Below are 23,819 nucleotides of genomic sequence, written 5' to 3'. Positions count from 1 at the left end.
AGGGGGGGTTGTATGGGTACAGATACAGATCCCAGTGCAAGGGGTGGCCCGGAGGCAGTGCGGGAGGGTGGCAGGATGAGCAGGTACCTGGGCCCAAAAGACAGAGGGTGGCCAGGTGCACGGTGCCAAGAGAGAACAGATAAGCTGGGGAGAGGGGGAGTGAAGGCAGAAGAAAAGAGGAAGGTCTTGAGGTGCTTCCGGAACCGGAGATGGTTCTCCTCAAGTTTTAGGGTGGCAGGGAGGCTGTTCCAGAGGGAGACCCCAGCCGAAGACAGAGATCTACCCCCAGCTCGTATCTTAGAAAAACGACTGACCCTGAGGGAGTTGGAGGTAGAGGAGCGAAGAGCTCGAGAAGGGAGGTATTTGCGGAGGGATAGCTGAAGGTATTTTGGACCCAGGCCCCAGAAAGCCTTGTGGACAATGCTGAGGGTTTTGAATTTAATCCTTGCATCCACTGGGAGCCAATGGAGAGATTTCAGAGCTGGAGAGATACGATCCCAGGGCTTGAGGACAAGGACAAGTCTCGCAGTCCTGTTCTGGATTAGTTGCAGAGGGCGGAGAGTAGAGGCAGGTAGGTCTAAATGTGATGTCTACATAGTTTAGCAAAACATACTTTGCACATATCACCTACAATTGAGCACGTGAACACAAAAGTGAGAACACTGCTGTAAAGAAAAGCAACTTTGTTAACAAACGCCAGCGATCTCCACAGGAGAAGGCATCTACACATCTCCCTTTCACATGTTTTAAATATAGTTGTTTCAGAATGCATTGTTGTTATTGTCACATTGTTTAAATTCCACAATCTTGATAGGCATTATAAACAATCACAAGACCCGTAGACAATGTGCAGACCTTGCACGTTATATCTACATGTCCAAAATGGTCACCTTTGTTAATAAATAGTAAAAGAAAATACAGACAAAACATATATGTCGAGATTAACCTTAGACGTAATGATGAAAGGTCTAGTATAAGTGATGAAACAATTTACATGTCATAATCAAAGCCATCTTTTATTCAACCCCAGATTAGTTGTTCCATCTCTCCTCTTTCATACCTCTTCATGTCAATCCTTGTAAGTAAGAACTATTCATAAACAACTGTGAGAAATCTTAAATATATGTAACATAAACCTTTTGTGCCTGTAACTATGAGGAAAGGTAATGCATTGTATGAAATATGTGTTTAACAAAGACACACTATGAAATTTAGACTTTCATAAACAATATAACTGTTATTGTCCTGCCATTTGTGTTTCTTTTTATCTTATTAAAAATAATGCACATCTCGAAAGACAAATCTAAAATAAGCATTGGCAAAACCAACAGGTTTGGTTTTCTTTAAGTGTGTGTGTTACATATTGATGTGTATAGATGAGAATGTTGTCTCCATGGTGAGTGGATATATGTGTGCTTTGGGATATGATTTTGTGAGCCAGTGTTTATTTGAAATTGTGGTGGGTGATTGTCATGTGTGTGGTTGTATGAGTTGTAGTGTACTGTTTGACTGCATATATTGTGCTCAATTAAATAATGCATGGTCATAATATGTCTTTGCACTGAAATATCTGGTGGTTAGAGTTAAACAGACAGAAACAAGTTCCAAACACAAAACTCCGCAGTCATTCCCTGCTCAGAAAAATATATGTGGTATTCTTTAATGAAAATGAAATGGTGTAATGTGAAATAGCTTCTATATGCATGCTGTCAAGGTTCACAGGGAAAAAGACAGAATGATAAGTAATTTACCATGTTAGAATATATATATTATAGTTCACACTATATTGTTTAATCGACTTACATATTATCAGATTGTCATTACATGTAAAAATGACACAGCAAGAACATTTTCTTTTTAAATGTAACTTTGAGGTCTGTTGTTTGTGCAGAGGTCAGCTATTTTGAAAGGCAGGAATGTCCGTTCCCATCATCAATCAGTTTGATAAATGTTTAATGGAGTTAAGGGGTCCATCTCTGTTTACTGAAGACAAGGACAATGAGCTTCATTATGAGATTGGAGGTAGCCTTGCTGGTAAAACTGTCAAGGCTACCTCCAAACTCGCATCCGGGCCCGGGACCCGTGAATGGGCAATTACCGGGCTATTCTGGCCCAGCCGGACCTGGTAATTCCCCTTTCAGGGGTGTCGGGCCCGGTACATCCCCATTCCCATTTGAGCACCATAGAGCTAAATGGGAATGGGGAAAGTGGTAGCACCAGTACCATTAATAATGGTACCATTGCTACAGTCCTGTTCTGCTTGTGGGTGCCAGTACGGCCACCAGGTCAGACCTGGTGGCTGCAAGGGCACCCACGAGCAGAACTCTAGTATGGCGGTACAGTAGCAATGCTGCTGGTAGCGCTACCGGCACCGTTGTTGTCTTTCCGCCATAATTGTAATGAGGCCCAATGTTTCCAAACTCCAAGTAGTACATTCAAATGCCAGTATTGTGCCCTAGAAAGGCTAAACATTACGGGCTTATATTTTAAGTTAAACATGTTAGTGTCTGGTTGATTATTGCATGTGATCTCAAAGAAGAAGATGCATAAGAGAATGTGTTTGTTCCATTAATCTTCCTATTAAAATAATCCAGTTATTGAACAGACTGTTTTGTCTCAACAGATTGTTCCTGCTGAGGAAATGGGGCAAACTCATGAAAATGCAAACAGATAGAATGAATAACATAAAATCAGTATTAAATGTGACCCGACTGTAGAAACTCGATAATTGAGTCTAACTTCAGAATCTCTGGTCCGATTTGAAAATCAGATACAGATATTGAAATTAATGATAAATTCATAATTTACATATTGTGATAACTGTGTTATGCATGAAGAGACAGGAACACACATTCCAACTCCAGATTCAGAATATTATTATGAATCTGAATACGGCATTATCATTAATACTACATGTTCATAGAGAGAATTATAAGTAAAATTGCTGTCCAGTCATTTGGCCGACAGACAAATGGTCGACAGACAAATGGTCGACGCAATTTGGTCGAAAGACAAATGGTCAATTTTTTTTTAATTTATATATATATTTTTCAGGTTTTCGTTTAGGAAAAAAAGGGTTTTTTAGCAAAAAAAAGGAGGTTGGGGGGGCACCCCCCAAAAAAAAAAAAAATGTGAAAATACAAAAAAAAAAAAAAAATTCGACCATTTGTCTTTCGACCAAATTGCGTCGACCATTTGTCCTGTCGACCATTTATTTTCGACCAAATGACCTGTAACCAGTAAAATTAATATCCCAGTCCAATTTTGATTCCTTATTTCTAAGGGTAGGATTAATTCACAGTTAATTCAATGGGCCAGTGTAGAAAGGAGGAAGGCCTTAGTGGAAGTAAGAAAGTATTGCAGGTTCTGTCCAATGCAAAATGCCGCACAAGTGGAGTGTGCCGATTATTAATGTGTAAAAGATGTTCTATATTGATTCTATATTTTTTATGTTTTTATAGAAATGTCTGCCAACAACTGTATTATGGCACAGCCGGCAAGCACTCTGGATGTGAATTGTAGAGCACAGCAATAGGTGGCCATTGGCTTTATGGAGATTGCTATGGGTGATTTAACGAATTCTGGATGTTTTGAGGGCCTGAGGATGGGGGCACATGTGTGAAAACCTGGGTATCACTGATCAGGCTCTGGCCTGGCTGACCTCTTTCCTCTCAGATCGACCCTCCCAGGTCAAACTTGGGTCCTTCCTTTCATCTATTTTCCTCTCTACCTGTGGTGTTCCCCAGGAGTCTAGCCTCTGGCCCTGGCGTTTCAACCAATACCTGGCAACTCTCGCCCACTGCATTGCCACTTTCTGCTCAAATTTTCAGTGCTACGCTGATGACACAAAACTCATTTTCATGCTGCCCTCTGCCACCTCCTCTCCCTCTCTCATCTCTTATTGCCTAACTGCCATTCAAGATTGGTATGCCCTCAATGATCTTTGTCTGAATGCCAGCAAGACGGAGATCCTCCTCATTGGCAACCCTTCACCATCCTTTCCCCTCACTCTCTGGCCAGCCTCTCTTGGCCCTCCTCCTACCCCCACCTGCAAGGCTAAGATCCTCAGGGTCATCTTTGACTCCACCCTTTCCTTCTCCGCCCACATCTCTGAGGTCTCTAAAAAGTCAAATCTCCTACTGCACCTCCTCAGAGGTACTCTGCCTTTCCTCTCCTTCCCCCAGAAGCTCATGGTATCCCAAGCTCTGGTTCTCTCTAGCTTGCACTATTGTAACAGCCTCTTTCTAAATCTACCTGCCTCTATTGTCCGCCCTCTGCAACTAATCCAGAACAGGATTGCGAGACTTGTCCTTGGCCTCAAGCCCTGGGATCGTATCTCTCCAGCTCTGAAATCTCTCCATTGGCTCCCTTTGGATGCATGGATTAAATTCAAAACCCTCAGCATTGTCCACAAGGCTTTCTGGGGCCTGGGTCCAAAATACCTTCAGCTATCCCTCCGCAAATACCTCCCCTCTCGAGCTCTTCGCTCCTCTACCTCCAACTCCCTCAGGGTCAGTCGTTTTTCAAAGAAACAAGCTGGGGGTAGATCTCTATCTTTGGCTGGGCCTCCCTCTGGAACAGCCTCCTTGCCACTCTAAAACTTGAGGAGAACCATCTCTGGTTTCGGAAGCACCTCAAGACCTTCCTCTTTTCTTCTGCCTTCGCTCCCCCTATCCCTTGATGATCTGTTCTCTCTTGGCACCGTGCACTTGGCCACCCTCTGTCCTCTGGGCCCAGGTACCTGCTCACCCTGCCACCCTCCCGCACTGCCTCCGGGCCACCCCTTGCACTGGGGTCTGTATATGTACCCATACAGCCCCCCCTTTTTCTTCCTGCACTTATCAGACCTACCCTGTCTGCTGCCTTAAACCTAGCACTTGCAAATTGCTGGCTGCATACCACTGTTTGTTGACTTTATTATTTATTTATTGCTATTTATCTGTTTCTCCTCTGCTTTGCAATTTCCACTCTCCCCCCTTCCATGCACTTTTCCCCTCCCCCTCTCCCATGCACTTGCGCGTTCTCAATGTCACTGGGCCTAGTACGATCACTGTTTTGTTCTCCCCTGTTCCCCTCCCTTGCCTTGTCGCGCTCTGAAACACTTGTGTACGAGCGCGATAGAAATAAAATATCAATATCAGTATCAATATGGTGGATCAACAGATTCTAGATGTTTTGAGGGCCCGAGGATGGGGGCACATGTTTCTGGTGGATCAACACATTTTGGATGGTTTTGAGGACCCAAGGATGGGGTTGCATATTTGTGTTCCAACGGCAAGGCATGATGGATTTGGGGACCCAAAGCATCAGAATTGTTCTGTAGATTCATCAATGGGCCCTGTTGGCTGTGGAGTTTTGCAACACCCATTGTAATGCCTGTGGGCCTAATGATTTATAATAAAGTCTCTAAGGCCCTGTAGGCTATTATGGTTTATGTGCTATCCCTGCATGAGTACCTTGGAACTCCCGTGACAATGAGTACCTTGGAAAAGGTATGACAAATGATCCTCTAAAAGGGGGCCTGTTGATGCAATCTACCCTTCTACGTTCTACCCACTCAACACACCATTTATCACATCAGCAGCACCTGGGCAAAATAGGGGTTGCTCCGTTTGGAAACTCTGGTTATGGAGTTATTTTCCCATCACTGGGGCACTCGAGGGCTCTGACGGATATCACAGGACATTTAAATGCCCACACATCTCTGCCAGTGTGGGAGTGAGAGTTCCTATATCATCAGCATCTTTAGACATATCTCTCGCTGGCTTTGGGGGGCAATCCTCCTTACAAGTGTATATTCATAGGCCAAATGGGCTGTGCAGCGGGGTCTGGGGCCTGATGGCATACATTCTGAATATTTCAAGCTGTAAAACTAGGTGCATAATGTTGAGAAAGATTTGACTGTCATGAGACAACCACAGGGGTGGGGGGCTAAATGGCAGCTAAAGCAAAATGGTGCCAAAGGGGCTGGCAGTTTGCACAGTTGGGGGCTGGCAGGAGCGATATGATTGTGATTAATGACAACAAAACCAATGCATCAATATATGATTTGGAGAAAGAAACTGTTGCCAGTTTTAAAGACAATAATAACACCACCATCACTGCCATTTTCAGCAGTTTAGATAACCTAGCTAATGCAGCCGTAAACCCAGTCAACAATCTATCTATGCAGTCAGGTGAGGTTGCACCATCTCTGCAGGAAGACACTTGGGCAGTGGGGGATGAGGGAGGTGTGAATTATGTACAACTGGGTGGTACCGCTGTTATTCATAATGACACGATAAATGAGCTGTAAGTGCTAATGAGCACTCTGCAGATTAATGGGTTACAATTTACTAACAAACCATCACATTCAGAGTTTTCAGACACAATGGGCCTCATTACACGGTAGGCGGTAAACCATGGCGCTATTAGCGCCATGGTTCATGCCGGTAATTTACCAGTACCGCCTTGGAGGAAAGGGGAATTACCGCCCTATTCCAAGGTTGGGAGGGCGGTAATTCCTCCTTCCTCCATTGCCCTTCCCCATTCCCATTTTTGCCCCATAGGGCATAATGGGAATGGGGAAGGCGCTAATTACAGTACTGCAAATTGCGGTACCGTAATTAGCACCCCGGTCCCTTTGCTGGTTTGTTTTTTAACGCCTGCAAAAAGCAGGCGTTAAATTCCCCAACCCGCAAAGGGACCTCGTAGTAAGGCGGTAAGGGTTTACCGGTACCGGTAATATACCGGTACCGGTAAACCCTTACCGCCTACCGTGTAATGAGGCCCAATGTCTACTAACTGCCATTTACTCCTTGAGGCGATTCTCAAGAAAGCTGGCATTGTTAATAGTATTTTTGAAGCAGGTTCATGTATGATATGATATGATATGATATGATATGATATGGCATTTATAACGCGCCTATACACAAGTGTTTCAAGGCGCAAAAGTATCAATACTGTTGACAGTCAATATGCTGATGTCCCTAATACTGCTGCTCTTGATGTGCAAGAGAAGGGTGGGCACAACGATGGGGAGGTATAAAATGCAGTTGTCATCAATACTGTTTGTGTTGCAATTCGAGAGGAGGTTTGAAGATAACGGGAGGGTGGGGCCACAATGGTGGTGTTCCTAATACTGCTTCAGCAGATGTTCAAGAGGCGGGTGGGCATACAATGCCACTATCTATAACAATTCAAATGCTCAGGTGAAAAGTGTTCACCCAGGCCTTTGTTCATCCTGAGCATGCATCAACATCGCACACTTACACCTGTTGAAACATCTCCCAATAACCCCATCCCAATTTTGGATAGTGATAGAGACACTCAGAATAGAGGTGGTCGTAATGTGGGGTCAGGGAACAATGTTAGCATCATTAACACTTCAAGCACTGTCAGCTTCAATAATATTACGCATGAATCGGTTATTCAAAAGAACAAGAAGAGAAAAGACCCCATAAGATTAAGAAAAAGTTGTAAAAATCAGTTGGGCAAGCCGACTTTAAATAAACATTGTCAAAGGGTTAAAGCCATACTGCAAAAAGAAGAAGATTGTACAGGGACTGTTTTGTCACTCATAAAACAGTTGAGGGGTGATTGTAACTCCCTAGCGGTGGAGGCTTGTGAATTAGCCATAGGGTTGCAGTCCGATATTATGGTAGCCGGCAGTCCGGTTGTTCAACATAACACATCAGTTACAGGGGGGTCTTGTGATGCATTTTGTGAACCATTCACAGAGGTGCAGCCCGCTACAATGCTAGACAAGGTTCCAGCTGTTGAACACAGCACACTAGCCCTCTGGGTTTTCAGAGCCGATTGTTTAGCCGATATTCCACAAACATTTGCAGGCTCTAGTACAACTAGATCCCAGTTAACACCCGCTCAGGAAATATCCCAAAAATCAAACATATCGGATGCCCAAAAAAATGATGACTATCAACTAACGACTCCCTGCAAACCAACACTATTAGAAAACAAAAAAAACACTCAAGATTAAGCCCACATTCCCCAGTGTTTTGGGAGTGCCACTGTCACAGACAGTGTTTCAGGTGGGCTAATTGCAGTGGTCGAAGTGAACGAAAAGACGAAAAGAAGTAGTGGAACTATGTTCCCTACTGGCCTGCACCGCTCTCCACAGACCCCATCGCTGCATCCCCTCCCATGCACAATAAAAATAAAAAAACATGTGCCTGCTTGCAAGTTTCAACTTCTTCCTACGCTTTTATTTTAAAACGAAACCATTCCGGAACGGTTTCTTTTTAAAATAAAAGGCTAGGAACGGTAAAACTGAATTAAAATAAGTAGAGGAGCACCTCTCCCGACCGCTCCCGCCCACTTCGACCACTGCCTAATTGTTCAAAGCGGGTGTGGATATTCGTTTCAGCAGAGCCCTAAAAACAGGAGGCAAAACTTAAAATGGGCCAGATCTTGAGCTCAGAGGTGTCACCTATTTAAATCTTTAAAAAGGCCTGACTGGTTGTATCAAGACACAATAGGCCTAGCACAGCACAGGCACCAACCCCTCAGACACAGGATGTACCAGTTTATTTGTAAAGGGTGCAAACTTATCAAAGAAGTTATAAAACATTCTCGGCGATGGAGCAGTATGAGGAATTTAGATTTGTTAACTTGGACCACTTGCGCTCCCTGGGGCATGGACTAACTGTCATAAAGGTTGCTGTGGAAACACTGGTTAGTCAGATGTTGGAAACTGTCAGCCCCAGTGATTTTGTTCAAATAAGAATGGAGGCTGAGGGTTTATTCAGACTGTTTACAAGACTGTTTACCAAAATGTTGTGTTTTGCGCCGCTAAGAATCATGGCGCTAGTTGTCAGGCCACGCTGCGGTGGTGCTTAGAAATCTGTAACCAAAATTCTGCACAGCCACATCATAAAATCCAAAGGCAGATGGTTATTAAATTTCGATCACAGGCCCTTAAATCTCTGCCTGGGATCTAGTCCCATAGGTTTAATTGAACCGCAGAGCATAACAGACGCTGATATTTTCCCAAAAGCTTTGCAAGTACACAAGAACCTGGGGCTTCCAACGCTCCGGTAGGCTTTGGTCAGCTGAATCTCTTTGAAAATGAAAAGTATGTTGGTAGACTCATCAAGATGCTCTCATTTATCAACAGGGTGTGGTGGCATTTCCCGCAAATGCTTAAAACAGCCAGAAACACTTTGTATGTTTTACTCCACAACAACCATTTCTATGGTATAATCAATCCAAAAGGTTTCTTGGGTGCTAAACGTCTCTGTCAGCGAGAAAGATCAGTTCATGGCGTGCTACAAGGCGAATGACCACAGCATGTTTGACTTTCGCCAAGAGTTAAGGGCCTACTGTCAAGAAGATGCCAACATTTTAAGAACAAGCTTGCAATTTGTTCAAAGACAGAACCATTCAAATGACTTGTCATAAAACACCTATAAAGGCTGGGATACGTCAATCTTTTTCAAAATATCACACTGGCTAGCTGTTGTACGTAGATCTACAGACAACTATATCTAAAACCTAAAACAATCAAACTGCTGCCTGAGGATTCATATCACTGACGGCAAAAACGTTATTCTGTGCCGTCTATTCAGTGGCTCTTATACATTTCAGAAACAGACAATGGGCCTCATTACGACCTCAGTGGTAGCCATGCCGCTATTGGCGGCATGGCTGCTGCCGAAATCGCATCCAGGTCCGGGTTCCCAGAATGAGGAATAACCAGGACATTCCGAGTTCGAAGGGCCCGGTAATTCCTCCTTCTAGGAACCCGGACCCGGACCTTCCCCATTCCCATTTCAGCCCCCATAGAGCTGAATGGGAATGGGCGAGGGAGCAAACAACGGACCGATTACGTTGTTTGCTCCCTCCTCCACTCGCGGGACCGGCTCTGCACGAATGGTGAAACCAGACGTGCAGACCGGCTCCCGCGAGGGGACCTCGTAATCAGGCGGGACGGGGTTGACGGCGCCGGCACCTTTACTGCACCGTTAACCCCGCTGCGCCTGGGTTATAATGAGGCCCAACGTCTCTATAAAGTATGCTCTAACTGGCGGTGGTGAAAAACACTACAGACAATATTGGTTGGATGGGTATGCTTGAGTCAGGGAGTGGAAACAGCCTATGAATTTAACGGCTGCTTTTATCAAAGATGTTCCGATTGTTACTGCACCGGGGGTTTCAACACTTTAACGGGTACTACTCATGAACAGTTGTATAGACACACTCTGTTAAAACAGACTTTTCTAGCCAGTTGGGGTGTTTGCGTCAACACATCCATCATCACAGACCCTGATGTGTTTCACACCTATCTATTTGATCATTCTCATAACGTGAGCAGTTGCTTGTTCATAGACAATGAAACATCTTGTCTGAGCTGGCGCTACGCTATGGAATATACAACTTTAGACAACACAGACATATTCATAGCAGCATTCACAAGCGCTCACGTATAATTAACAGTCTTTGCTATGTTGGAACAATGAAAAGAGTGAAGGGCGGTAGACTTCTTTTTTGTTAAAGGGGGGCCTGGTTCTAGAAGGCAAGGTAAATATCAAGACAAAAAGGAATAGATACCAGGCTACCCCTTGTTTAGGCGTGTGGGGGGGACCTACTCAAAAACAAGTTATTTCTTGAACTAGCTATAGAAGATCACACTTAAATTTATACATATAAAACTAAGTTTAATTGAATAAAAACATGTTAAAAACATACATAAAAAGGGTTACAATTGTTAACCAAAAAGAAGACAAGAGGACATGTGTCTTGACATTGATATTGAATAAAGCAAGAAGAAATTCAACATAAAAAAAAATTATTATTAATTAATGTGTAGTAACAGATACCAAAAACATTTTAACTGTCAAAGGACAGACAGTTTCAACGAGGGAAAAGGGATGCACTCTGGATACTGACAGTGGTGTCGGTATGGTTAATAATCACAACAGTTTGTTAAGGTTTCTTGGATTCAGCACAAAGGTGCAAAAGGGTCTTAAAATGTCTCTAGGGGACTTCTTGGAAGGACCAGCGGGGACAGAACCACATTGGACCTTTGGCTGCTGGTGTTCTTGGTGCTCGACAGGGTCAAGTCAGCGTCAGGGTACTTTGCAGGCTTCTGTAACAGAGTTTGAGATGGGAGTCGGCTGCGGTTATCAGGCGGCAAGATGGTTCGGCGAGCGAAGCTAGACGAACAGCTGCAGTCCGGCCTACACAGTGGCTCATTGTCAGGAATCGCTGTCTCAGTGCTGATTGGTGGTTCTGAAGCACTGGTTGAGGCATCTCATTTGTTTTTAAGCAATGGCGGCTTGACAACGGTCAGCATTGCCATCGGTTGGGGATCGAGGAACTCGACCGGCTCGAAAATGTCCCACAAGGCAGATGTCAGCAGAGGCCTGTTGCAGCACTTCTCCCAGCTTCTTCAATGGACTTCTGCCAAGGTGGACGACGCAAAGCTAAGGGGTGTGGTGCAGGCAGCTGCCTTGTCCTTGGTTATAGGTTCAGAGACCTTCCAGCACTTCCTATCCAGGAAGCTTGCTGTAGACCCTAGCAGTGCACACATTTGCTGGACGTGTACTGGTTGTGGAGCGGTTGGAGGGTCCTCTGTGTTTTGTATCTACCTCTGTTCCCAGGGAGATGTTTAGAGGAGGGATCATTCTTCCATCTTTGGATATACTGACCTTCATTCACTGGAGGAAGATGTATGGCAGATTGTACATTCAGCCAGGGTCCAAGGATGAGTTCTCCTTTCTTACTTCTTATGAAGTCTTTAGATGGTATGCCTAAAGAGGGGTTGCAGCCCACTTTTAAAGCCAAGTGGGTCACAGTGATTGGTGTAGGCTAGGCCTACCGTATTGAACTAATCCTGGGGTCCCAACAATCAATTCTCTATATGCACGAGGTAATAGCCAGAGTGCTTTGCAACAGGAAAAGGTAAAGGGGTGAAAAAAGGAACCAGGAATGTCCCAGAATCAATATGGCAGAAAGCTTCTCTCGACAGAAAGAGCTCTGGGCACACTCCCTTCTGAGACTAAGTCCCACTCATCTTCCGTCTGTTGTTGATCAAAGAGTGTCTCTGATTAAAGGATCTCTCTGTGTTTCCTGATTAAATCAGCAAGACTCCCTTGAAGCTGTGGAGAGACTAGACCCTCAAGCTACTGCAAACCACATTCTCTTACCTTATGAATGTCTCCTTTGTTAACCTCTGCAGCCAGGCCGCATGTGGGCCTGTGTTAAGTACCCTATATTGGTATGTTAACCACTGCCACCAGCTTCAGGGCCAAACAAAAGAGAAGGGCTGATCCATATATCCTTTGTCAGTTAATCAGGATGACCATGGCAGGGGGAATGTTGGTCCTCCTCCTTCCTTGTGCACTCATGGCTGCCACATTCCAACTAAATATGACAGGGGTGGGTTGCGCCTGCAGGTGTTGTCCAGCCCGGAGTACACTGGTCGATGTTTGTTGTGGTGTGAACATAGGAACATGTGTGTGGATTAGCCCCACACATTTTCTTGAGGTTGGTCTACCATCTTTCCATTTAAATAAAAATTTCTAAAAATGCTCAGGCAAGCGTAGGCCCACCATTTGGATTGTCAAATCCCCTACACAGGGATGGAAACGTTTTTTACATTTTCTTGGCCATTTCACCAATATGGGCCTTTTAACAGCCCGTCCCAGTGAAATGCGCTCCCAGCAACCACTAGCCCCTACTGAAATGCTCAGGTCACTTTGAGAATAAGATGAGCATTTAAGCAATGAGCACAAATGAAGTGAGAGCATTCTCTGCACTCCTTTCCTTTGCGCTCATCTATGAGAATCTGTCCCACTGACTATGATGAATGCAAGCGTAATTCATTCATGCATTTCTTTATTCAAATATAAGATATATCCATCAAAAGGATAATGCCAGTTCAATATAAAACCAACCAAAGCAAATACTGAATATTGTTGATGTGATTGTATCAGGGGCACAGGAGCTACTCATCTCAGTAGCCCAACAAGGCACATCTTGGAGTGTTGGTACAAGGCAGTTTCTCACCGGCGCACCAGATCTAGTTAATGGCGCGTATATACACAAATTGCTGCTTTGGCCATGCTGTTGAAGAATACTGAGCCTATCCAGCGTGGCCCCCAGTTGCAGATTTAAGGCAAAGCGTCCTGTGGGAAAAACTGAGAGTGGGCCCCAAGTGGGCGGGTCATGGAGGCATCTGTCCAGGGACCCATGGGCCCTGCCGCTGCCCCCCCCCAAGTGCAGCCACACATGTTGCAGAACGGCGCCGACCCGGTTCCAGCTCTTAAAGTACAATCTGATGAGTGTGGGAAGGGAAGGGGCGGGGCAAGGCACAGGGGCCCTCGCCATTTGTCTGCTTGGTGACTGTTAAATTCGCCTATGGTGAGCCCTACAAAGTGCTCTGTGCTAGCTGGTCCATCTTTAAAGGGAGGTCTGCACATTACTGACCCATAAAGGATCATAAAAAAAAAAAAAGTCATCAAACCGATCTGTGCATCCAACTATTACATGTGTAATATCACGCGAGATGTGCATAGCGCTCCCCTGCCATTTAGCCAAACCGATGGTGCTAAATGTCATTTTCAAAATTGCATAAAATGGTAAATGTAATCATGTTATTTACATTATACATGTGAGGTGAAATGTCAAACGTAAATAGGAATATGAAATGACATTCTAACGAAAACCTCTCGTGTTGTGTTGCTTTTTCTGACAGTTTAGTAAATGCACTCTTAGGCTGCGGCAGGAAGAGCAACATTCTGGTCTGTTTTATATTTTGAAGTTGCAGGAACCGACTCGTGTTGATCTTTGAGAGCGAATTATAATACAATACAGGAAAGGGGAGTCGATTTTTAAAAGAAACACATCGCCAAGGAGAGTCACTGTGGGCGATGTAGAGGATGAGGATGACGGGATGAGGAGGGACAGAGCATTTACAGGGAAAGTCCTACATCGCTTCCCTCCGCTTATCCATCGGTACTGGCATATGCAGTATAGCTGAAGTGAAAGTGAAAGGAATGGAGGCTTTAGGATCCAATCAGATGCGCTTTCTACATCACTGATCAACAAATCGGCATATGAGCTCCTCCAAGGTGTATATGTCAGAATTATGTCAGCGTGTAAAAGCTCCGTATAGCTAGACCTAACAAAATCAGCTGATCTCAAATACACCATTTATCCAATAATCATCTCGGCATACCAATCAATGGTCCATCTTTAGCCTTTGCCACTGATTTAATGCTTATGCTGGGTTCCTTGTAAGTCCATAAAGATCAAAACAACTACATTACTGAGTAATTCAGACATTTCTCCATGACACATTCATTTGGGTATTACTGCTCTACCTGCCTGTTTTTGTGACCCACAGTTGTCTAGCACTCTATCAACATTACATTTAAAAACCTTTGAGACACGTATTGGTATGATTTTGAAATGGAATTGTTCTTGAAATTTCCTTCACACGTAAATACATTATACACTCTGAAAAAGGACCACAGTACCTCCAGGGGCCCCACGCAGAACTCGCCATTGGCAGTTCACCTGCTCCACGGTCATGTACGCACCATTAATTAACGTTATGCCGTAGACAGTTACTTTACATTCACCTCTTCAAAATGGAAGCCCATCTTCCAGACTTCGCCAGACTGCCGTGCACGTGTACAGAAGCCATTTTAAAGCAGGCAGGCGAGGACATGGGACTTGACAGCTGTGTGAAAAAGGTACCACCCCGCATACAGTGGCGGGCTTCATCCTGATCAGCCTCTCCACTTTTTACACATTAACGACTGTCAAACAATACTGCCATGTGTAGCTTTCAGGAGCTTTAGAGAAGATGCGTTAAGAACCCACTTTCCTTTGTGATTTCTCCAACATTTCCAAAAGTGAATATGTGTGTTTAAATAGTGCACGGTGTTGGGGGTGTGTCCTGGCCCCCATGCGTGAGCCCCCACACTGAACAGACCACACACGACACACGACTGTCCAGTTCGGGCTCCCCGGTCGCTCTGCGGCGTCCGGGAACGCCCCGTTTATTTAACTTGCATGCGGCGACGTGCAACGTCACGCCGCCGCGTGCGCGTCCCACACGGGGCAGCGCCACACTCCTCCTTTTTCGGGAGGAAACACAATTGCTGTTATTAACCACTGCAAACCACACACACAAAATAACACCAACATGATGAGTCCATGCCCCGTTAATGTCAGCCACCCGGATCCCCTCACTCTGGTTCACTCTCCACATGTCCCAACACGTATTCGCTGCGATAAGCGGGTTTCCCTCGCCCAGCCCTCTGGGGGTACCTCCCGCTTACCTCCGGCACGGGAAGTCCATCCGTCACAGCTCCCCGGACTGGAGAGCTCTGGGTGCTCAGAGGGATTCCAACGTCCTCAGGCACCTCCGCCATGTCAGGGTCCAGGGGTGGTTCAGTTCGGGAGTCACCCAGCTTCTTGAAGAAGCTGACGTTGCGGGTGACAGCAGATCGTCCATCCGAGGCCGTCACCATGGACCCTTTCACAGCCACCACGTCCAGTGGTTCGGGTTCGTAGGGGAGCGAGAGCTTGCCATGGGGGTGTCTGTCCCTGAGCAATCCTGAAGGTCTTATTCAGGGTCCGCATCAGCCTTTCAGCGTCTCCATTAGCGCGAGACCACAACGGGGATATCTTCCTGTGCTTGACTCCGCAGCTCCCCATGAACTCAGAACCGCTCACTTTGAAATGGCGACCCATTGTCCAAACACAGAGTCACAGGGAACCCATGGGCCGCAAATATCTTTTTCACCGCTACGACCACATGCTCGAAAGCCACCGACTCCACGAACTCCACCTCCGGGTACCATGAGTATTCATCAACAATTGCAATGAAGTGGGTCCCCACGGCCGTTGACCCAAAGTCCGCATGGACAACCTCCCAGGGGCGGGTCCCCCGGGGCATCGCCTCGATGGTCGGCTCTCGCTGCATGGGGGAAGCCGCCTGGCACCACACACACGCCGCCACAAAATCATCCACCCTTCTTTCCAAGTCCGGGAACCAAACTTTCAGCCGCAGCCTCGCCTTGGTTTTAGCATCACCCTGGTGTCCCTGGTGGGCTAGAGTGATCACCTCCTGTACCTTGCACTGGGGGACCACGATGCAATCACCTCGGAGCAGCAAGCCCGACGTCGAGAAGGACAACTCGTCCTTCACCTTCCACAACTGCTCGAGTCCATTCTTGGCCTCCTGGGTCCGCCCCGCCAGAGCCTCCAAGATGGTTTCCAGGAGCCGTGCTGCATCGAGTTCTTTAGGATCTGAAAACACTCATCTGCTGCCACTGCAGCCTCCAGCTCCGCCAGGGGCATCGCATTTGGCGTGGCCCCTTCCACCACCATCCGGACATGGTCATCGGCCTCCTCTGCACAGGTGTCATACTCCTCTCCCCCGCGCACTCCGGGGTGTCGGGAGAGGTAGTCTGCTGCATTGTTGGCCCCCGGCCGGTACACCAGGGTGACTCCATGCTCGAGCAGGGCGAGCATCCATCTCTCAATCCTGGCCAGGGGCTTCGAGGATGATCCAGCCAGAATCGGGAGCAGGGGCTTGTGGTCAGTCACCACGGTTACAGGACGCCCCAAGACATAGAGTCGAAAATGTCTGCATCCCCAGAGGACCGCCAGGGCCTCCCGCTCAATTTGGGAGTATCTTTGCTCCGTGTCCGAGAGCGCCTTACTGGCATACGCCACTGGGCGAACGCTCCCATCCCGGTCCACCTGAGTCAGAACTGCCCCCAGGCCAAATGGACTTGCGTCCACAATGATTTCCGACGGCAGCGCCGGGTCGAAGAACACCATGGTGTCTTCCGCTGTTAGTGCGCTCTCGATGTCCTCAAACGCTGACTGCTCCAGTGGGCCCCAATGCCATACTGTCTCCTTCTTCGTCAACGCCCTGAGAGGCTCGGACCTTGAGGCGAGATTTTGGATGAAGCGCCCGCAGTAGGTCACCATGCCAAGGAAGCTTCTCACGTCCGACACCGACTCCGGGGGCTGCGCCTTCTTAATGTCCTGGACCTTCCTGGGGTCTGGTGACACTCCCCCCTCCTTGAACACGAACCCGAAGAACTCAATGGAGGGGCGCAGGAACTCACATTTGTCCCTGTGAAGGGTGAGGCCCAGCGACTGCAGCCTCTCAAAGGTCTTTACCAGCCTCCTCAGATGGTCCACCTCCATCTTGGCAAATACCAGAATGTCATCGCTAATGTTGAGGACACCCTCCAGATCGGCGAGGGCGCCCCGTATGATGTTTTGAAATAATTCTGCAGCCGATGACACCCCAAAGCTCAACCTCTTGTACCTGTATAGCCCCCAGTGGGTGGTGAACGTGGTTATGTACTGGGATTCAGGGTGGAGGACAACCTGATGGTATCCTGCTCGTAGATCTAGCTTAGAGAAAAATCGGCCCCTTGCACCTCTGCGATAATGTCATTGATAGTCGGGGTGAGGTGCCGCTCTCTCTTGATGGCCTTGTTGGGCAGCCTCATGTCCACACAAATACGAACAGAGTCCCGTTGTTTCGGTTTCCTTGCCACAACAATAGGGGATACCCACGGTGTCGGGCCCTCGACTTTCTCAATAATATCCAGATTCACCAGATTGTCTAGCTCTTTGTCAACCTGCTCCCTCAGATGAAACGGCACCCTCCAGGGCTTTAGGGCAATGGGTTGTAAAGACTCGTCGATATGCAGCCTGACCGGGTCACCAGTCATCATCCCAATGCCGTTAAAGAGGGCAGTGTACTTATCCAGCAGGTCATTGATGTCCTCCAGGTACACCGAGTACGCGAAGGTGACAATCCCCAGGGCCTCTGCAGCGGCACAACTCAGGAGAGTGTTGTTACTCACAGGGGTGACATAGAACCGAGCCTTGATCGTCGAGCCCTCATGCTCCACCTTCGCCACAAATGCACCGTCCAGCGGTATAGGCTCCAGCCCTCCAAAAGCAAATATGCGGGCACTCTGTGTGGCCAGGTCTGGTGGCGGGTCCATGGCATCGTAGTGTCCCCTCGCCATGACATTGACTGAGGCCCCCGTGTCCACTAGCACCGGAACCAGCGAGTGGTTCTGAGGACCTGCCTCCTGAGTTTGCCGGAGGAGCATGCCTGAATCAGCATTGTGTGCATCATGTCCTCCGCATCCCCCCATGCGCATCCTTGGGAGAGGCGGCGCAGGCGACCATAAAAGGTGTCCAGAGCCTCATTGTCCTTTTGCTTGGCCGACAACATGACAAACCTTTCGTAGTCCACATTGGCAAGGGGCAGAAAGTGAGCAAGCAGGACTGCCTTGGCCGCATCATAAGACTGGTCCACCGGGGTGAGCGACTCGAAGATCTCCTGGACCGCAGGCCCCGCCGAATACAACATTGTGGCCACCATGCTGTCATCATCCGTCATCTGAGCAGCCCTGAAGTACATGTCCAGGCGGGCAACCCACCTCCTCCACCCAGGCCCCATGCTGGAAGGTGGGCCCAATGCATCGAATTCAGGGATGGGCTGCAGGGCAGCTTGGGCTCTAGCCTGAGCCATGACAGGAAGTCCTTGAGGAGCACCTAACTGTGCCCCGGGTAAAGCCTGGGGTGCAGGCGCCTGTGGGGCCTGTTGAGGCTGTGGCGCTGGTTGCTGTCCTAAATGCACTGGAGGCTGTAGGGCCTGCTGAGGCTGTGCCAAATGGTCACCGTCTTGAGGATCTTCAGCAGCTGCGGCAGCCCCACCCTCCTGATCATCAGAGTCACTCATGGGCTTGAGCGCACAGGCACCCCCACCTTGTGTCCTGGGGCCGCAACTCAATTGCCCCTCAGCACCACACCAACAGACCTCCTCCCCCTCTCCAGGCACAATGGCAGTCCAAACCGGGGGAGAGGTGATGATGACTCGTCCCCAAGCTCACCTGGGATCACTTCCAACCACGAGCCACCAGACGAGAAGAGCATCCACTGCAGCCAACCTCGTGATGATGAAAGAGACAAAGAAGAAGCCACAGCGTCCTGATGATGAAGGGAACAAAGAAGAGCCGTGTCTCCACCTTGCTGCAGGCCACCGTGGTGTGGATGTCCCAAAAATTAAGCTGAAATGGTGGAGTGGACTAATCCGGCCCAGCCATATTAGTCCTTCCCCTAGCTTTTACTCGACGTAGTAATCCCAAAACTGGAGTAAAATACACAAATCAGGCATGGGCATGCAGGTTATGCTGCCTGCAATCAGAATATCCAAAAATTGGACCTGGATCGCTTTCACCCTCCAAACCGGAGCCTGGTGAAGTTCAACAGCCTCATAAACAAAATGGCCGCCAGCCACGTGTACGGTTTGCAGCCACGGCGTGAAACGAAACACTCACGAACGTTCCGTATCATGGGGAAAAATTTCGGAATGCCTTTCACCGCCGGGCCCGGGCATCCGTCTGCACTCGTCGCCACTTTTGGGGGTGTGTCCTGGCCCCCATGCGAGCCTGTGAGCCCCCACACTGAACAGACCACACACGACACACGTCTGTCCAGTTCGGGCTCCCCGGTCGCTCTGCGGCGTCCGGGAACGCCCCGTTTATTTAACTTGCACGCGGCGACATGCAACGTCACGCCGCCGCGTGCGCGTCCCACAAGGGGCAGCGCCACAGACGGATGCAATGTCCTGTAGATCATTGTATTCTTTTTCACTGATACTTATGGTATTATACAGTATAGTAAAATCCGCTTTGTGACATGGGCCTAAATAAACATACCTCTGAATGATTATCACTCCTAAGCACATATACTTTCTTTTTTCAGTCTTTACCCAGACAACTGTCAGACTTACAGGGAAAACTGGCAATGGAAATTGAAATATGGTCGTTGTTTTATAGCATTAAGGTAAACAACTACTACTGAGGCCAGAAATCCTTCCCTTTATGCTGAATATTCTGGTTATTATGGGAGATAACATTGGGCGGACTGATTCCGCTCGAGTGCAGCTGTGCACTGGCCATATAACAAGTGGGTGAAACTTCTCGATGTTTTTAAAGAGGGGAACACTCCAGAGGTTGCCCATAGGAGCTTTCCGTGTAAACAGGTGTGGTCTCAAGCCTGACAGGGGCACACAGTGAGTAAGTAACGCTGCTGGACGGTGAGTGCAATTTCACAAACACCCCTCGCATGCAGAACCCTGTCCGGCAGGCGCTGTTACCGTGCACTGGCTGCGGTAAAGCAGCATGCATGCGGAGAGTCATTCCACGCAGACAGCACAGGCAGGCAGCGCGCTGAAGTCTTACCGCTCACAGTTCGGTCCCACGTTGCTGATGATTTTCTCCATCGCTTCCTCGGTTTCCTTGAGCTTGTCTTGCAGTTGACCGAGTTCATAATCGGCTGAAAAACAAGCAGAGTCCCCGGAATCATGAGTGGCAGCGTGGATAGATCTTGCTGCGGGTCACAGAGTGGCTGTCTCAGAGCTTCCCAACCCCCCTGGCCGACTCTTTAGCAACAAGCAAAGCCAATAATGGAAAAAAGCTGCTCTGATGGTTTGCTTTTTTTTAATGTATGCGTAAAGGAGCAGTGCTGGCAGGTTCTGTGTGGAGTGACGTCACAGTGCTAAAGAAGTTACGTGTATCAGTTCATGGTTGGGCAAAAAGCACGATAATGATCCTTTTATATGCCCGTGTGAGCAACCAGTCGTTTTACACAGACCGCAACTGCAAAAATACACAACTCTACCGAGCATGCAGCTTTTCACACGTCACTGCTCCTGCCCACGCCCAGGCCCAGCTGAAGATGTGTGGGGGCACCCTGCTTAGAGCAAAAATAGTCTGAGGCGCCCGAGGGGTGCATACATTACAATGGCCACAACAATATTCAAAAGTGAAGCTATCCTCTTTGGCACCACTAAGAAAACATACTTGTCAGTCACATGGTCTAGCTGCTAGCAGATTGGCCATTTAAACCCCCAACAGTGAAAGCAACACATCTGGCACTCAAATATGTATCAAAGCCTTCTTGCCCCCTATCCTTAACAGAAGATAGCCACCCCAACTGCAACCGCCAAAAAAGCAATCAAACTCTCTGAGTCTTTTACCACAAGGTAGACACATGATCGGCCTGGGCAAAAAAAGACTACAATGGCAAATGCTCTAGACCTCCTAAAAAAGGGTGACCAGACGTCCTGGTTTTCTCGGGACAGTCCCGGGAAATCGCCCTCCGTACCGGGGTCCCGGGAGTTTTTAATTTTATAAACCTTCTACCGGGGTTGGAAGGGTGGGTGGCTATGGTCCCGGTTTTTGCAGGGACCCGATTTTGAAATCCCAAAATCGGGTCCGGAGCGATTCTTCCTGCGCGTGAATGGGGCGAGAATGCTTTTCACGCCCCCGTTTCCTCCCCCTTCCCCTACCCGGCCACTCTCTCCTCCAATGAGAGGAGTGTGCCTGTGAGCACCTCCCCACCCACAATTGGCCAGCGAGATAGAAGTAGGATTACAGTTTTATTTGTGCTTACTTTAGTACTAGGTCTATGGCCTGTCCCGTTTTATTTTTTTTAATTTTTAAAAAATCTGGTCACCCTACCAAATGATACAAAATCTAGCTGCAGGAATGAAACGGGAGCACATTACTAAGGCACAGAACAGCCAAGTTGGCTTCAACATACTGTATTTTACTCCCAGTGGGGGTGGGTCCAGCCTACCAAGCATAACTGCTGGTTTGACCTACTCTTCATTTAGATATTGTAATCTTGTATTTATGTACGCGAAATATGTGAAATGTATTCTTTTTAAAGCTGTGCAAGTGCCTGATGAATATTGCTAGTAGATCTTTCCTTCCAACTTTCATTCCGGCAAAGCAGATCTTTCCCCCACCATTCACCATTTGTCTGTACCTTCAATGCCATAATGTTGTGCATCTAATGAAAGGGGAGGAGTGTATACCCTTTCTAGTAATAATATATCTTGCCCTCACTTGCTAGCGTTGCGATGCATAGACAGTCGCAGTCGCACTCGCTCGCCATACATCTGGTGTCATGTCCCAGGGCTGACACATCCTTTGTTTTAACTTTGTTTCTGGCTGGGTTTTAATTCTGAGGGTCCGGGAAGGGCGGGGTGGATTGCTTCCTCTTATAGTCTGTGCCCTACCTTCTTATTCTCTCTGAAGTGGCACTAGCTTTTAATTCTTCTCAAATTGATTAGTTGCCAAAGCCTTCTCGGGCGGTTTCCAATTTTTGATTCAGAGAAATCTATGGCCCAAACTTCATTTGAACCACTTAGACCAATATTACAGACACTTTGCACCAGTAAAGTGATATTTTGCATTACACCAGCACAAGGGCAAAACTGCACAAGTGGAAAAATGTATGGATATAAGATGGGCCAGATTCACCAAAAAATGTTGGGGCGCGAAAGAAGAGATGCGCTAGCGCATTTGCTCACTTGCGCCATAAAAAGTGGCTTCTCAGTTCACAAAAGGCATCAGAGTGAGCAGATCTTAGATGCGCTTATTCAGATGCCTATTTGTCCCTCCCTTTCCGCATTTGCGCAGAGAAGGGGCATTTCTTAGCCCTTTAAAGTGCATCCCGAATCCTCAAAAGAAATGCGCTTTAAAATGAGCAGAAACGACGCCAGCGCCTGCTTTTTTCTGAGACAAATTAACACGAACACAAAAGGCAGGCAAGCCCATAAAGCCTTACTCCACGGGCATGAATATATGTACAGCAACAACAAAACAACCGGAATGAAGGTACAGTATAGGGGTGTCAAAATGAGCAGAAACGACGCCAGCGCCTGCTTTTTTCTGAGACTAATTAACACGAACACAAAAGGCAGGCAAGCCCATAAAGCCTTACTCCACGGGCATGAATATATGTACAGCAACAACAAAACAATCGGAATGAAGGTACAGTATAGGGGTGTCACGGTATTAGTTTTATGACGGTACGATAACGTTCTTGCCAAATGATGCTATATCATGGTTATCGCGGTATAGCAGGTGGAGTTAACCAATCTTAACAAATATTTTCTAAAAGGTCATAAATTGTCAGATTTATCATTGCAAACAAAACCAGGCACCCAGGGCCAGAATTGGGCTTTTAACATACTTTCCACTGAAATGCCACCCCTTGCTTCCACCAAACACGTGTGGATAGGAGGGGGAGGGGAGCCCTGCTGCGACTGGCAAAGCAAACTGAATAGTGCTTCTTAAGTGGTCATTTAGGCGTTTAGCTCCCCCACTGACTAATGGTGAAGATGAACATGTTGCCCTCTTTATAACCTGCATGCCACAGATCAATGGAGGCTGATGGTAGTATACGCTTGTGTGCTCACGCACGCTCTCGTTACATTACAGCATTTAGTTTACTTGAGGGCCAAAAGGTGTTCAGTAATCGCGGACATCTTACCCTTTGGTATGGCAGCAGGGAATACCCACAGATGAGTGAATTTCGCAGTGTGACTTATTATATGTACATTCAATGATAGAACCACGGAAATCCCCCATTGTCATATGTTTAGCAAACATCCATTATAAATATATAAACCCCAAAGCCGCCAACCCAAAGTAAACCCTTTTCCTTCTTGGCACTGTATTTATTCTTCCTATTGCCAACATACTGATTTTGTGTCAGGCACGTGTGGTTTATGGAATGGCATTAAAAACTGTTCCAACTGATACTGCTTGGCAGATGGCACATCCAACAGTGCAAGACCAAGACTGCGCAGCACTTGCTTACTGCAGCCTTCCAAATCAGATTGAAAAGCACACTTAACGGTATAAACAGTATACCGGTATAAACAATGTGACGGTTATTATTGTTCAATTAAGTGGTTCACGGTATCTTTAACGGTATACCGTTATACCGTTACATCCCTAGTACAG

The 23,819-nt window shown here is 47.3% G+C and overlaps 1 protein-coding gene across 1 annotated transcript in view; it reads right to left on the bottom strand.

The window, feature by feature from the left end:
- Window positions 1-23,819, bottom strand: part of RIC3 (RIC3 acetylcholine receptor chaperone) — a 145,105-nt gene that overhangs the window by 75,784 nt on the left and 45,502 nt on the right. Inside the window, exon 4 of the mRNA XM_069623729.1 lies at window positions 20,241-20,334. Coding sequence (XP_069479830.1) covers window positions 20,241-20,334 — 94 coding nt within the window. The remainder of the gene's footprint in view (window positions 1-20,240; window positions 20,335-23,819) is intronic.

The sequence above is a fragment of the Ambystoma mexicanum genome, chromosome 11, assembly GCF_040938575.1.
Source record: "Ambystoma mexicanum isolate Mex_15411 chromosome 11, UKY_AmexF1_1, whole genome shotgun sequence".
Classification (NCBI taxonomy): domain Eukaryota; kingdom Metazoa; phylum Chordata; class Amphibia; order Caudata; family Ambystomatidae; genus Ambystoma; species Ambystoma mexicanum.
This window is presented reverse-complemented; position numbering and strand designations above follow the sequence as displayed.